The following is a 16,686-nucleotide window of genomic DNA, read 5'->3' on the forward strand; positions in this document are numbered from 1 at the left end:
AAGCTGAAGCATTAAGCTTTTCTTTCTGTTTTTCTTGGTGTTTTTTTTTTCTAGGAAAATGCATCACAACGCTGAAAACAGGGCTGTTTTTCTGACATGACTATTCAGAGATGTGTGGTTCTCACCGTACAGCGACGCTACAAACATACAATGATCTTATAGACCATGATGCATTGCTGTTTTCATGATGATTACACTTTTCAATTGTATCCAACCCTATAGAGTGCTGCAGGAATGACTCCTTAATTAGTGAATTAGCATTTTAGCACTTCCAGTTCCCTCGTCTTGAAGCCAGTGAGTTTTTTAAATGGGTTTTTGGTGAGATATGAGAGATGTCTGAAATAAGGTCTGTAATTAATACAAGCTTAAAAGATTTTCACGTTTATTTTCTCTGACTTAAAATATGTCAGTAAATACCTTGAATTTTAACACTCTCATGTGTCATAAAAAAGGTAGTTGCTAACAAGTGGCTAAATGAGAGTATAGAGGTTTTGCCACCTTGTATATTTAGATTTATTTTTAAAGTATTTTATTGTATTTTACCATCATAGCTTAAGTCATGTGACTGTGGTGTAGTTCATTTATTGCCTAAAGTTAGATTTTTACTTGCAGCGTTTGCTTTTATGCTTAAAAATTCATAATAATGGTGTTAATTTGTGAAAATTATTTTGCTGAACAAAATGCGTCATAAACTTGTTGACCACAAAGTTCACTTTCTGCAATAATCCAAAATCCAATGGAAAAATCCCATTGGCTCTTTGTCAAAGAAACTAGACCAATGTTACAACATCCCTGCAGCACTGTATAAAGTGGTTTAAATTAGCCTAACCTCACACATCTAGAGCAGTAAAATGTAACACGCACATTAATGATAGTAGTGATAGTGATATTAATCCAAAAACATCATAGTGAAACACTGACACGGTCCATTTTAATGCAGAATTTTCTCTTTCTCAACTACTGTTGTTGTCTTAACAGATACGTTAACAGATCCTGTCATAACTAAGAATTAGGAATTAGCTGGCAAAAGACTAGACAAAAGACTTAGACTATTTACTGTAAAATTTAAATGCAAGCAAATGTGTAGCTCATTCAAATACAGAGAACATTAAAATGGTACTTGCTGTCTTAACAGTACTTAGCAACTGCAACAAATCGCCTTAGCACTACAGAAAATATGTACATCGTAAAAATGCATTTGCGTACATTAAACATCACTATGGAGCTGCTACAACCCAGCAGTTGGCGTTCATGTAACATAACAACCACCATAAAACTCAAAGGAATAAAAAGTTCACGTTAAACATTAGCTAGCTAGCACTAACTAGGTAGCACCTGTGCTAACTAGTGATAATCACAAATGCTAACAGAACAACAGAAATTACATAGCTAGCAATAGGCACACTATCAAGGGTAACAAAGCTCAATTTACGGAAGACACCAGCAACTTCTACTTAGGTCGGTATTACAGGTATTTAAACAAATATTACATTGTACTCACTGGGATGTGTTTTGGGGATGTAATAAGGGAATACAAGATGAAGGGAAAAGCTCAGTAGCTAACTGTTAGCTGCCAATAGACTATGAGTGCAGCCTTGTGGTGCCTTCAGGTGAGTCGGTTTGTATGATGCCAAGTTCAAGAGAGTTGAGATTTATTGCTGATGTTGCAATGTGGAGGTTACCTTTTTTTAAACATTTTTTTACTTATTACTTATTGTTGTGTACCCTGACCTTAATGATAAAATGTGGCAAATACAAAAAGTTCTGCCGACTTAAACTTGATGAACCCAAACGACCCCATGAGCCTCACCTCACACCATCTGCAGATCTGCAGATCGAGCTCTGCAGAAATCTTGTAGGTTGGCCTTGAGTCAAGATTTGTTGCTTGATTCAAGGTCAAGAATACATTTTCACGTTCATGCAATAAATATTTGGAAAAGTGACTCTTCCCAAGACTGTTGACAATCAATTTGGAAATGATAACAATAAAAATGTATTGATGCAGCTGAGTCAGAGGGTCACTAGTGGACATTTGTTTGAAGAGGTAACCAGCTAAAAGGGTTGAAAGTCATCCTTTTGTTTAATGGTATAGAGTTTTACAGCCTAATCTCCTCTCCTCCTGAAACCGTTCAAACTGAATATGAATGAAATGACCTAATGTGAGCAAATTTAAATTGAATGTGAACAAGACAGAGAGTAAGAGAAGAGGAGCTGAGGATGGAGAGTTTAATGATGAAGTGAGTAGCCAGCTGTTAAATCAACAGTTATGGATCACAGGAGGAGAAGCAGCTCTACAGGAGGATTTCACCTCTTTTCTTCCCATAATTCTTTCATCTTTTCATCATGTGAGGCGCGTCCCCGCGGAGAGGCGAGGCTCATTATTCATGCGCGTACCACGCTGCTTCTAATTCACACAATCAAGGCACGCGCCGGGCAGCTGCCGCCATATGCCATCCTGTGTGTGTGTGTGTGTGTGTGTGTGTGTGTGTGTGTGTGTGTGTGTGTGTGTGTGTGTGTGTGTGTGTGTGTGTGTGTGTGTGTGTGGCTTTTCCGGCAAGTGGCTCCTCTGTCATTGACTGCCTGTCTGAATGCTAGGATGTGTCTGCCTCTCTCTCTCACACACAAACACTCACACTCACACACACACACACACACACACACACACACACACTCTGTCCCACCCTCCTGTGTTGAATATGCATCACGGCTGCATCACTTCCAAACCGGACAGATGAGCAGCAGGCCAACGGCCACCTGCTGGCCTGCCGCTTAGGATCCCTCCCCCCCTTTTTTTTTTTTTGAGGGAAGGGGTTGTTGGGAGGGTAAAGCCAGGTTATAGACAGCCTGTGGCCTGCCCCCTCTTCGTCCACACTCCCCTCCATACCTCCACCCCCTTCCCCCCTGTGGGACGGATCAACAGAGGCAAAAGGCCGAGGGCAGCAGGCAATTAGGGGGGAGTGTTATGCGAGAGAGGAAAAGCAATGAGGACACAAGATGCCCTTATCTGTAAAGGCCGTCTCTCTTTTTGTATTCCCTTTTTGTTGGTTATCAGTCTCTCTCTCTCTTTATGTCTGTGTGTTTGTGTAAGTCTGTGTGTGCAAGTGTGTGTGTGTGTGCATTTGTTTTTTCTGTTGGAGTGTGTTCCCTCTCTTTAATAGCTTTCCTTTTTTGTCGTCTCCCTCAACCTCTGTGCTCACCTTTTCTTCTTTCTCTCTCACACACAGATAGACACACACACACACACACACACACACACACACACACACACACACACACACACACATAGCAGTGGTAATCCACCAGTCTCAATGTACCCCCTCAACCTCTCTCCCTCATACACACACAAACACATACACAGACACACACACTCTCCCTGACTGTTCCCATGGAAACCCACACCGACAGAAAGCACGCGGGCCCCTGCCTGGAGGCTCGAGCCAGCGAGGAGACTTCCTACGAGGAGTCAGCCGGTTATTGATCCTTCAGCACAGGGAGACCAGCCGACTGGCCAAACACACACACACACACACACACACACACACACACACAGACGTACAATGCTGCTATCGGCACAAAAACAGATCCACTAAAACAGGTCCCAATAAACACTCAACACAAACCGGCTCACTGTAGCCTTTAAAAACCATCATAGCAGCAGTTAACATGTGTCATCCTTGATGAATGATAAAATCCCACCAGCAACAGATGTCTCACTTTTTTCCTAAGCTGTAAGTGTAGTTCAAGCATGTAAGCTTTCACAAAATAAGAAAGCAAAGCCCTCAATGGGCTGGTGTTTGCAGTTTGGGAAATGTAAGAACACAGCGGTGAGATCATTCCCACCACATTCAACATGCAAACAAACATTTTCATGTTTCATGAAATGCCAGAAAATTCCCTGAGGGCCTGTGAAAATCCAATTCACAGCATTTTAGATATTGTGTGTAACATACAGGAAATTGAATAGCTGTTGTCGCGCTCCCCCCAAGCTGAGCAGTTTTAAAAATGCAGATGAAATCCTGTTCTCCACCTCCTCTGATTTAATGTCAATGCAGGGTTTTTAATATGCCACACAGAGCCACGTCTGTTTAAACTGCTTTTATTTGGTCCAGTCAACAAGACCCACAATTTTCATCAGCTAAAACACCACGAAACACCAGTATTGTTCAAGAACAGTTGATCTGTTTCATTTACCGTGTAATAGTTTCTATCCAACGCAGTCAGCAGGCCTCAGAAGTTAGCAAAACATCTGGTCATTTCAAGCCTGTCAAAGCAGTCAGACGAAGCTACATGGGAACAGCATTACCTTCCTGTTTGGAGAACAATATTAGATATTCTGTTAATGTGTGCATAAACGCGGCTATTAATGGATTGCCGAGCAGACGGCAGCAGAGTGGATCAGCAGCAGGATCCAGCTGTTCCTGACCCACATTACCTCAGCTAAACTGGGAATAAGATTTTCTCATTTGAATTAGGTCTACTCATTTCTGCCTCCACAGCAAGGGGTATTACAGGCTGCACAGTGAATCTTGAAACCAATTTAGCTCCAAAGTCATAGAGTTCATTTTCTAGGTATTGCCAATACAACGCAAACATGCGCGCATAAGCTGGTATCTTTGTTTTTTTAAATTTTTGCTTCAGTGAGGGTTGGTCAAGTTCAAAAACCATATACTCCATGTTCTACTCTTCACTGCTTTGTAGTTATAGGAAAAATACACCACTGGGATATTTCCAATGGCAGCAAATTCAGCTACCTGAAAGATCAATTTAAACATCACCACTTTGCACTGACGTGTAAAATATCATACCAGTTATCATTTGCAGGAAAGGCAGATAGAGCACTTTTCTCCACTGACATGTTAAATCAAATAGACCAAAAATGAAACAAAAAATAAAGAATACACCCCTTTCAGAGAACGGTCACTCTGCTATCACTCCTATGATTACTGTCCAGTCAGAGCTATAACCATTTAAAAACATTCAGGGGGGTGTAGGAAACAGACACGGGCGTACACATAGCAGGCTGAGGTCATGCAAATGTGCTTACATGCCTAGAATAATTGGATTGTGTTTGATATTATAAGCTTGTGATACAAAACAGTGCCGTGGCATCTCAGTGGTGGGTTTTTCTTGAAAATGTGAGCGTGTTATTCTGTTTTGCCAGCAGACCGATGTTCCCTCAGCTTTTGTCGTTCTCTCTGTGTGAGTGTGGTGGTGCCGTGAAACCGGCCTCAACCTTCAAAGCCTGTCCCAGCGATCAAGGCTCGATCAAGGTGGTTCTATTTGCTCTGGTCTGTGTGTACACCTGTCACGGTTTCAATCTGGAAATGGGAGTTTGATAGCGTGGAATTAGGTGATTAAATCGCCTAATGTAATTACACAGACCTGAATGAGATGGCTTATGGGCTGGTGCTAGCAACTGTTAGTTGCACTATGACAAATTTAAGATCAGCGCTTGTTATTGTAACATTAGTTTCAGACACTCTTAGTTAGCCTTCTCACCTCTAATTCTAATTCCCTCAGTCTTTTTCCCTCCTCTCTTCACCTCCATCCCACTCTTTCACTTGGTCTCTTTTTATAACCACTGTTTCTTGTGTCCTTACCCCCTTTTTTTTAAAGTGCAGCTTCAAACAGAAAAGTCTTCCAGCAATCTCCCTAATCAGGACTCTGTGACATTTCCAGGAATGTTAGCTCTAACACTCGAGGCCTGAGCACGCAAAAGGTTATGACATTTTTTCATAATAAATAAAACAAATGTAGTGAACAGCCCAATCACAAGAGAGAGTGTGGGCGAATGTATTTCCTTCTGCAGCTTTGCAGCTTGCTCGCTACAAGAACTCGTTGGGAGTTGTGTGCTTGTTACGTGAGCAGAGGAATAATAATGCTGTTCTTTGTAACTTATTGTGTTTTAATGTTTTAGTTCCTTTTGTGGTGCACGTTGTCACTGTGGATTGTGAACGTGCTACATAAATGAAGTTGACTTTGTTTACTTTCTTGAGTTTCAACGTTATTTGTGAAAACTTGGGCATTTCACCGACAGCACGAGCCTTCCCTGTCTCTCCCTCCTCCTCACTCATCACTCACCCTCTTTTCCCTGACTCTCTCCTCCTCCCACAGTTTCCTCCCATCATCCCCCGTCTCTCCCCCCCCCCCTCTCTCTCTCAGAGCCCCACAGGGTGCTGTAGTATCTGTCTGTCAGTCAGTTTCGTTTAGTGTTTATGGCCAGTCCAGCCTCTCTGATCCATTATAAATAGCTTTAAGTGGCACAGTGCTCCCTCATTGCCGTCACTCATCACTCCATCTATTAGACTTTGTACTCAGCCTAATTAATATGACCAGTTGCTTAGAATAAACATGAAGATTGACATGAAACACTTACAACTTGAATGTAAAATCCTATTAGCTTGTCATTATTATGTGATGGAAAATGAGAAATAAGATAGAAAGTCTAATATTTATGTATGTTTGTCTATGTAGGCATGCTGAATCATGTTGTTGTTGTCGTCATCTTCTTGTTTATTTAATTAGAGCTACACAGACAAGCAGGGATCAGCCGCAGTCGACATATGTCAGATTTTTATTTGATTTGATCGACAGTACTATTTATAATTCAAGATTTTTCAAGGGTGCCTTAGGGATTCTTCAAGGTCTGAAGGTCTGCGATATAATTTGCAGCTAGTATTTCTAAATTCCAATCAGAATAAATATATTGAGGGATGGAGGCATCCTTGGCTAAAGATATATTTGTGTATTGTATTTGCATTTCCGGGGCTTGTATGTTTACTGTATGTACCATATATTTCCACAGATTTAAGGTGGCTTTGCCAAGTTCTGTTATATTCTATAAAACTCACTATAAGACTTGTGTATTTTGGGGGTGACAATCTGTGGCTTTTTATATCTCAAGTTTCTAAAAGGACACAGAGACTCTTCAAGTTTTTCTCATTCTCATTTTATTAGAATTCACATTTGCTGTAATTAATCGCCCATCTTCCAGAATGGGAATCAGAATTACTTCATGCCAGAAACGTTCCCCTGGTGGATTCACTACTGTCTGGATTTCACTCGCCCTGATAGACCCAAGGCTATTAATATCTCAAAGACTTTCAAGGACACACAAGGATTAAAGTAATTTTCATATTCTGTAATGTGGAAGGGGAATATTTTTGAAAATATGCTGTGTAATCTCCTCTGCGTCCTGTAAATTCTCCTCTGTTGTGTAGAGAGGTACATTTTTATGCTATTTGTTAGATTATATAAACATTACACTCCAAAATGTGCCAGACGCACCTTTTTTGCCTTAAAAGTGTGGGATATCTCAGTTACCTTCCCGGGGAAAACAAACATCTTAGATAATCGATGCTCTTGTCATCTTTTAGCAGAATAAAGTTCAAATAATATTTCCCACAGGAGATAGCTTTTTTTCTCCTTTTCAGATCAGCTGGGGACACTTTGAGCATACTGCAGTTTCTAACTGAACTTTTGGTTCCCTTAGAGAAGGATGACAACAACAAGATTTAATTACTGGTAATTTTGCTGCAACCCCTGAAATTTAAACCGATAAAGCTTAAGCATGTTAATATCCCAGTAAGCGGCATTGTAACAATATACTATTTCATCTTCATTTTCAGCGCTTTCAGATGCGAAGCAGCAAGAAGAGAGACCTGGATTTAACTGGAGGAACTCAAGTTCTAAACCCCATTGAAGTAAATGAAGTGCCCTTGTACAAGTCATTGAATCCCTGACTGCCCCAGATGTCACTTTGACCTCGGACCTCTCTGTGATGGGTGGCCAAGACAAAGGCACCCTCCCCTACTTGTCTGCAAAAGGGTATCATTACATCTAAACTATCACCAATGAATGGATAAACTGAGTAATACCTGTCACAGTGTTTCACACGCTGCCTAGTCACAACTTGTCTAGACGTCCTCACGCTCCCCCGACACGCACCCATTCCAAATCCTGTTAACGCCGCCAGCCTGCGCCACAATAACCTACATTCCACAGTAATCACACTGACTGACTGAGGCGTGTGAGGGCGTCGGAGCAGCCACAGAAAAACGGCAGCAAGTCCTGGTGACGGAGAATGAGGCTGGAGGGATGCTGCTGACACCCAGGGAGCCATGAGGGAGAACATTTTTACTCAGTGTATTCAAATCTTATTTGGAATTGGAGGATATGCATTTTGAAGCACCATATTGCTGTGGCCGTGCGCCAAGCTTCCACCAGCTCTGAGAAAAAAAGACCAGGCAGGGATCCAAACAGACTGCGACGCACACATACATGAACACACTCACTATACTTTGTGCTATACAGCAAGAACCGTCATTCACAACTTATGGTTTTCATTTTAAAAAGTGAGATTTGGCTTAAGTTGGTTAGCATGGGTGCAGTGATAAAATCTGACTTTTTTTTCACTGGTGTTTAAGCAGCAGAATGGCACAAGAACATGAGTCTGCAGCAACAAACAGGATGTCACTATACAGGGTTCAGCGATCACCTCTGATCAAAATGACAATAAAATAAGACAGAAGAATTTAGAAACCCCTATGAGTTATGTGTAGTAAGAATAGAAATATAGAATCTTTTGACATTCAACAAAAGCAGCCTAAGTTCTCAAATGTAAAATGTCTAAAAACAGGCAGCTGTACAAGAACTTAACCACCACATCAAATGCACAATTATGATTCAAACCAGAAACTATTTGATCAAATGATGAAGTAAATAAAAGAGAATGAATCTCAGGAAGCATTTTGATGCCAACTTTCTGTACTTGACAATCTGTGATACTCTGTGCTCAGAGCACACACTGGTACCAAGAAAGTATTGAGGTTCAAAGGTCAGCAGAAAATCCTCCCCACACATATGACACCTACACCTGACCCGCCAAATATAAGTCTGATCCTGGTGTAGTTTGTATTACAGTATTGGTGTAACCTGAGGAATCTGAACTAAAGCAGACAGACACCATAGAAACCACTGACACACACACACACACTAGGACACACAGTAACTAACACAGGCACACAGCAGTCAGAGAGAAAACAAGAACACAGGAGGGATGCGGAGTGTGTGTCAGATCTGGCTGCTGCTCAGCTTCTCTGGGCGCTGATGCGCGGCGTCCCCGACTGACACGCCTTGTGTATCTCCTCCCATCAGCCACAGGAAGAAATCATGTTCAATTCCAGCCGTGTCATTAGAAAAACCATACACCACCCAGCCGACGTTAGAAATTGGTATTGAATGGGGAGATGGTGAGTGAACGTAGGAGGAAATTTGCACCCTACATATTTGCATAATGTGATTTTTTTGAATCACTATCAGGAAATGGATCTGCCCATTTAACCATGAGCAAATTAGTGGTGAATTGGGGTGATTGCTGGATTGCACGCATGTGCCTTACTGAAATTAATCATACTAATCTTATAAGAAATGTGGCTACAGCAAATATATGTATACATCCTATAAAAGACAAGTACAGTTTCTGCGCCCATAGGAAACATTATTCACAATGAAGTCACTGGGTTTTTTTTTTCTTTCTTTCTTTCTTTCTTTCTTTCTTTCTTTCTTTCTCTGTGTGTGTGTGTGTGTGTGTGTGTGTGTGTGTGTGTGTGTGTGTGTGTGTGTGAGAGAGAGAGAGAGAATTACTCATCGGTGAAATACTGGAGATGACGTCACTCACTCGCTAAAGCTGACCTGGCGATCAGAGCTCACATCACCAGATCTGAATATACTACGAGCAGCATTATGGGGAAATAAGAAAATCTCGTCCTTACTGAGCACATGACGCCTTGAAAGTGGAGCTTATTTATGAAAAGAAATAAAATATCAGAAATATCAAACAGCCGGCCCCTTAAGTGCTTCATCACAATAGTCTGCACTACAATCATGATGCTGCTGCTGCCCCCCTTTTGGGGAAAGTTTCTAGGAATTGCTTTACTGCAGTTCCTCCAAACGCTATCACACTGTTGCATCAATTTTTTTTTTTAAATATCTGAGTCTCATCTTTAGGTCTTATTTCTAGTAAGAGTCAGCGGCATTGCGGGGCTTGTCTGTGTATAACACAGGTAAAGGGTGACCTGCAGGGCTCTGCAACAAGATGATAATTCTTCAGATGATACGGTGATGACGGTGTGATTGTGTAAGATACAGGCAACCCCCCCATTCCAGTTGTGTGTATGGCTGCCGCCGCGGGTGCTGTGTAACAGCCCTGCGCACCGGAGCCAACCATTAGGAGAGAGGAAAGGAGAGAGAGAGAGAGAGAGTAGTGAGAGAGGGAGCGTGAGTGAGTGAGAGAGAGATGCAAGCAATAGGGGGAGGGGTGGAAAAAGGAGAGAGGAGGAGAGTGTGACTGTGTGTGGATAGATGGATAGCCTACCACCGGGCTGTGCCACTGCTAAGAGCGCGCACACACATACAGACACACACACTCAGAGGGGTAGTGAGTGAGCCAGCCAGCCAGTCAGTCAGTGCGAGTGTGTAAGCCATGTTGGATGTGAATGACCGGGGGGAGAGATGCTGCTGCCGCGCCGCTCCTAACGCTCACACCTCCAGCTCCACGGACCACAGCGGGTAGATGCCAACTCTCCAGGCCGACGGAGAGACGGGGGAGCCTGGGGGAAGGTGTCGGGCGGTGCCGGCGGTCCTGGAACTGGCCACCTAGCCGGAACGAGGGAGAGAGAGAAGTAACGGGGAGACAGCAAGACGCGCTCGAGAGAGAAAGAGAGAGAATAGGCAGAGGTGGAAGAGGGAGAAAGGAGGGGAGAGACAGAGAAAGGAAGAGACTAAATGGCTGCACCGCTACCGGGCTTCACCCCGCTCCTGCTCTCGTCTCTGGCACTCCACCTGCTTCTCCTCGGCCCTTTGTTCGCCCTCACCCCGGGGACGGTGCATACAGGAGGGGCTTCCAACCGATGGACCCCGGGCCTCTGCTACCGAGACGCCGGTAAAGTGTGCCAGCAGCAACAGCAGCAGAAGTGCGAGGAAGCAGGGGAGTCGCCGAGGGGCAGCTGGGATCTACGCCCAAGCAGGTGGACCGTAGAGCGGACACACTCTGAGGGATGCTCTGGAGTGCAGCGCGCAGGGGGGACGAGGGGAGGATATCACCAGGATGATGCGAGGGGGACACGGTGGGAGAGACTGAAAGGAGTCGGGACGTTTTGGAGGAGTGGAAACGGCCCTCCGGCACCATCACCACTCCCTCCTCCTCTCCACCCAGGTATTAGGAGCAGGTCGAGCTCTGATGGCGTCGGCGCAGGAGAGGGAGTGGAGAGAGGGAGGATGAGAAGGAAGGGCGTTGTTTCTCCTCCCGCTACACCTGCTTTCACCTCCTCGCCGGTTCAAAACGGCAAAAAACGGGCAGTACAAAGGACTAGAGCGTGCGCGCAACGGTGGCCGGCGTCGAGGCCACACCTCGCCAAACGTGGCGCCGCCAGAGCCTTTGTGCACGCCTCTGGCCTGTGCAGGGCACCCGGAAGTGGAGAGAGGAGTGTGGGAGAGGTGTGGGAGACTGGTGGTGAGGTGAGGAGGCTCTTTGCTTCATGGTGCTCCCTGACACCGGGGCATCTCCACTGGTCAATCCCCGACAAACAAGCCCTTTACCCGGCCAACAACCTCTCACCTGGCCCCTTGCCAACCGGTTGCTCTCGTTGCGTTCACCCTCGTTCTGGATACAATTCACCACACAGTGAGGTCTCAAACTACACCCTCAGATTTCATTCCTGTTCCACCAACAACTCAGACTGTATCCCGGGGTCAAAATTGGACTACATTGGCCATTTTTCAACTTGTGATTCCTCCCTCACCGGCTCTACAGATAAGATTTATCCGCATCCAGTTTACAGGAACTGCAACATCAACAAGGTTTGGGGTGCTGATGGGGGCTCAGCCAGCGTGGACAGAAGGGCTGGTAATTATTCTCATTTGGGCAGGAGCAATGTTATCGATCTCAGCAGCAACAGAGAGGGGGGTGATGATCGCTGTTTGACTGGGAGCATTAGGATCAAGGAGAGGGAGAGGGGGACGAGGAGTGGGGGAGATGAGGAGGAGGGGGAGGAAGCGTACAGATGTGGCGCACCGGCAGTGATTAATTCACATACCGGGGAACACCTAGACTGCTGTGGACCCCCTGTTCATGATCATGGTGCGAAAGCAAGGTGTTACCACAGAATTATGGATAAGAGGAGGGAGAGGGATGGGAGGAGAGAGGGGGAGGATGGAGGAGGAGGGGCGAACAAAGGCAACAAACACATAAATTTATCTAATTATCCGGATAATGATTTGGCTTTTCCGACTCTGACGTCCCCACGTAGGGCTGGTAATGAGCTTCGGCAGGGGAAATCAGCACCATGGCAGAGCAGTCAAACCCGGGGAGGAAGCAGGGAGGTTCCCGGTGGTTGCTCAGGTTGTTTGGACAGAACAGAAGTGGGGGGTGGATATTTAGCCCAGTTTATGGTCCCGGAGGGAGTCATAGCTCAGAGGAACCTCCCCATCCAATTTACCCCCAGCAGCACCACAGAGACGCCCAGCCAACGTTTTCTATCCAGCAAAAGCGCAATTCCTGATCCAGAATATCACGGCACTGTGCTCAAAACGCCCCCTCAAACACAAATAGGCGATTATTCAGAGAGTGTGAAACTATCCAAACCGCTCAGTCTATCTGCTGAGGAACTAAACGCAACTTCAGAGACGGAGTCTGCCGGTGACTCAGGCTTTTTCTCGCCTGCGAAGTTTCCCGTCACATCTCCCGTTGTTTTGTCAGCTTCTTCTCCCACTGCAGCACCACTCAAACCGCGTCTTCCCTCTCGGCATGATCACACCACAGCCAAACACCTGGCGTTTTTCTCGGAAATGAACCTGACCACATGGCGGGATGACTCTGCGCGTCCGCCTCACTCACCCTCTGTGAGGGACGTGATTTCAGCACGATGGACAGCTCCGCCAGGCTCCCAGCGCCTGCTTTTATGGAGCAAATTTAACACCAACAGTAATAATAATAACAACAACAATGAAGAGGAAGGACGCCAGGAGATAAATGAGCATAGGCATGAATATGAAACAGCAGAATCACCGTGGCATGGTCAGGCGCAGCAGCAAGACCTGTGGGAGAGCGCGCTGCGAGAGATGGTCCAGGCAGGGTGCGCTGACAGTGTTTCTACCGACTGTTCAGCCACCGAGCAACAGGACCGTGCACATATGCAATTAAAACCCGGTAAGCAAGTGCCATTAAAGCCCGAAGGTGTCCGACAGTCAGATATGCGGCAGATGGGGGCCGAGGGAGAAAGGGAAAGAGATGCGGAGAGGGAGGGAGAGGCCTTGGAGGGGTCCGCTGCTGTTGCTGCCGGTGTTGGGGGAGGGAAATTACAGGTGGGGGTGGGCGAGAGAGAGGCGCGGCTGGTGGGAGGGAGAGAACCAGGGGGAGCAGAGCAAGAGGAGGAGGAGTGGGAGAGGAAAAGGGGAATAACAAAGGCAAGCCAGGCAGAGGAGAGAGAGGCAGAGGGAGGGAAGGGTCAGGATAGGGGCAGGAGCACCATCACACAGCCAGATAGCAAAAGAGGGAAGAAAGAGAGCCAGGCGGATGAAAGCCGTGAGGTAGGAGAGGGGGATGATAAGGAGCTGGAAGGGGAGGAGGTGGAGAGGCACACTACAAGGGGAGAGAGGAGTCTGGAACGCCTGATAATAGTAGCAGACGATGAAACCTCACAGGGAGAGAGGGAGAGAAAAATTTTGGTGCCATGGCCTCGGTCTCGACGTGCAGCCAACAGACATCCCCATTTCTCTCAGTATAACTTCCAAGTACAGGTAGCTGAGAACCAGCCCCCCAGCACCTCAGTCATTGTCATGTCCGCCTCAGACCCAGATGCAGGAGATGCGGGCAGGTTGAGCTACTCAATGGCCCCCCTGAAGAACAGTCGATCGTCTGACTACTTCCACATCCACCCAGAAACAGGTCTCATCACTACCACTCAGATTCTAGACAGAGAGCACATGGATTTGCATTACTTCAGGGTCACTGCAACTGATTATGGCCCCTCTCGCCTTTCTGGCACCACAATGGTGGCCATTACTGTGTCAGACCGGAATGATCATTCTCCTGTATTTGAGCAGACAGAGTACAGGGAGACGATCAGGGAGAACGTAGAGGAAGGGTATCCCATTTTACAGCTGAGAGCGACGGACTTAGACTCCCCATCCAATGCCAATATCCGTTACCGCTTTGTTGGTGACACAGCCACAGTGGCACGGGCAGCCTTCGAGATTGACCCCCGCTCTGGCCTCATCACAACCCGTGGAGTGGTAGACCGGGAAACAAACGAGCACTACACTCTCCAGGTGGAGGCCAGTGACCAGGGGAAGGAACCGGGGCCGCGCTCCGCTACTGTTAAAGTTTTCATCACCGTTCTTGATGAAAATGACAATGTGCCACAGTTCAGTGAAAAGCGGTATGTGGTAGCAGTGAAGGAGGATGTGCATCCTCACTCTGACATCCTCCGTGTGAGTGCCACAGACCGGGACAAGGACAGTAACGCTGCTGTTCACTATAATATCATCAGTGGTAACAGCCGTGGACAGTTTTCCATCGACAGTGTCACTGGTGAGATCCAAGTTGTGGCACCACTAGACTATGAGTCGGAACGGGAGTATACGCTCCGTGTTCGTGCACAGGACAATGGCCGGCCACCTCTCTCGAACAACACGGGTATTGTCAGCGTACAGGTGACTGATGTCAACGACAACCCTCCAATCTTTGTCTCCACACCATTTCAGGCATCTGTGCTTGAGAGCGCCCCAGTTGGCAGCTCCATCCTCCATATTCAGGCCATCGATACGGATTCTGGTGATAATGCCCGTCTGGAGTACAGGTTAACAGGCACCAGCTCTGACACGCCATTCATTATCAATTCTGCAACAGGCTGGGTCACTGTGAGCTCCATTCTTGATCGTGAATCTGTAGAGCACTATTTCTTTGGCGTGGAGGCCAGGGATTATGGCATGCCACCCCTTTCGGCTACAGCAAGTGTTACAATTACAGTGATGGATGTTAATGACAACCGCCCCGAGTTCCTCCAAAAGGAATACTATGCCCGACTGAATGAGGATGCAGCAGTTGGCACTAGTGTTGTGACTGTTACGGCTGTGGACCGTGATGTCAACAGTGCAGTGACCTATCAGATAACAGGAGGAAACACCAGAAACCGCTTTGCCATCAGCACAGCAGGAGGGGCTGGACTTCTCTCATTAGCCCTCCCACTGGACTACAAACAGGAGCGGCGTTACGTTCTAACAGTCACTGCCTCCGACCGCACACTCCATGACACCTGTCAGGTACACATCAACATCACAGATGCCAACACACATCGGCCTGTGTTTCAGAGTGCCCACTACTCTGTTAGTGTGAACGAGGACCGACCGCCTGGAAGCACTGTAGTTGTGATCAGTGCCACAGATGATGATGTTGGTGAAAATGCTCGGATCACGTACTTCCTCGAGGACAATATCCCACAATTCCGCATTGACACAGCCACAGGAGCTATAACCCTCCAGGCAGAGCTCGACTATGAGGACCAGATGACCTACACTTTGGCTATAACGGCTAAAGACAACGGCATACCACAGAAATCAGACACGACGTATGTTGAGGTGAATGTGAACGACGTGAATGACAATGCACCTCAGTTCATCAGCCCCAGATATCAGGGGACAGTGAGCGAAGATGCCCCCCCCTTCACCAGTGTGCTCCAAATCTCAGCCACTGACCGTGATGCTCACGCCAATGGTCGTGTCCAGTACACCTTCCAAAATGGCGAAGACGGGGATGGAGACTTTACCATTGAACCCACATCTGGCATCGTCCGAACAGTTCGCCGCTTGGACCGTGAAAGCGTGCCGTTCTATGAGCTCACAGCCTATGCCGTTGATCGTGGTGTGCCCCCCCAGAGAACCCCTGTCCACATCCAGGTGACAGTCCTAGATGTCAACGACAATGCTCCTGTCTTCCCTGCAGATGACTTTGCGGTTTTAGTGAAGGAAAACAGTGCCGTGGGTTCTGTCGTGGCTCAGATCACAGCCACTGACCCAGATGAGGGTGCCAATGCTCAGATCATGTACCAAATCGTAGAGGGCAACATCCCTGAGATTTTCCAGATGGACATCTTCTCCGGGGAGCTCACTTCACTCATTGATCTTGACTATGAGGTTCGCAATGAATATGTCATTGTGGTCCAGGCCACCTCAGCACCTCTAGTCAGCAGGGCCACTGTCCGGATCCGATTGGTTGACCAGAACGACAACCGACCCACTCTGCAGGACTTCCAAATTATTTTCAACAACTTTGTATCCAATCGCTCCAACAGTTTCCCCAGCGGGGTCATTGGGAGAGTACCCGCCCATGATCCCGATGTGTCAGACAGGCTGTACTACACCATCGACAGAGGGAACGAGCTTCACCTGCTGCTCTTGAATCACACCAGTGGAGAAATCCGACTGAGCCGAAAACTGGATAACAACAGGCCTCTGGTGGCTCCCATGCTGGTCACCGTCACAGGTAAGAGACCGTGAAGGGAAAAATGGGAGGGAAGGATGGGAGGGTGTGCGTGTGTGTGTGTGTGTGTGTGTGTGTGTGTGTGTGTGTGTGTGTGTGTCAGTTTAGATTCCCCTGTAGCTTTATTCACTGTAACAAATGCTGTGAAG

At 46.6% G+C, this 16,686-nt stretch overlaps 1 protein-coding gene across 1 annotated transcript in view; it reads left to right on the plus strand.

Moving 5' to 3' along the window:
- The first annotated feature begins 10,785 nt into the window (after positions 1-10,785).
- Positions 10,786-16,686, plus strand: part of celsr3 (cadherin, EGF LAG seven-pass G-type receptor 3) — a 101,483-nt gene continuing 95,582 nt past the window's right edge. Inside the window, exons 1-2 of the mRNA XM_070839053.1 lie at positions 10,786-12,078; positions 12,178-16,540. Of these exons, the coding sequence (XP_070695154.1) occupies positions 10,786-12,078; positions 12,178-16,540 (5,656 nt within the window). The remainder of the gene's footprint in view (positions 12,079-12,177; positions 16,541-16,686) is intronic.

The sequence above is a fragment of the Pempheris klunzingeri genome, chromosome 11 (genome assembly GCF_042242105.1).
Source record: "Pempheris klunzingeri isolate RE-2024b chromosome 11, fPemKlu1.hap1, whole genome shotgun sequence".
In the NCBI taxonomy this organism is placed as follows: Eukaryota; Metazoa; Chordata; class Actinopteri; order Acropomatiformes; family Pempheridae; genus Pempheris; species Pempheris klunzingeri.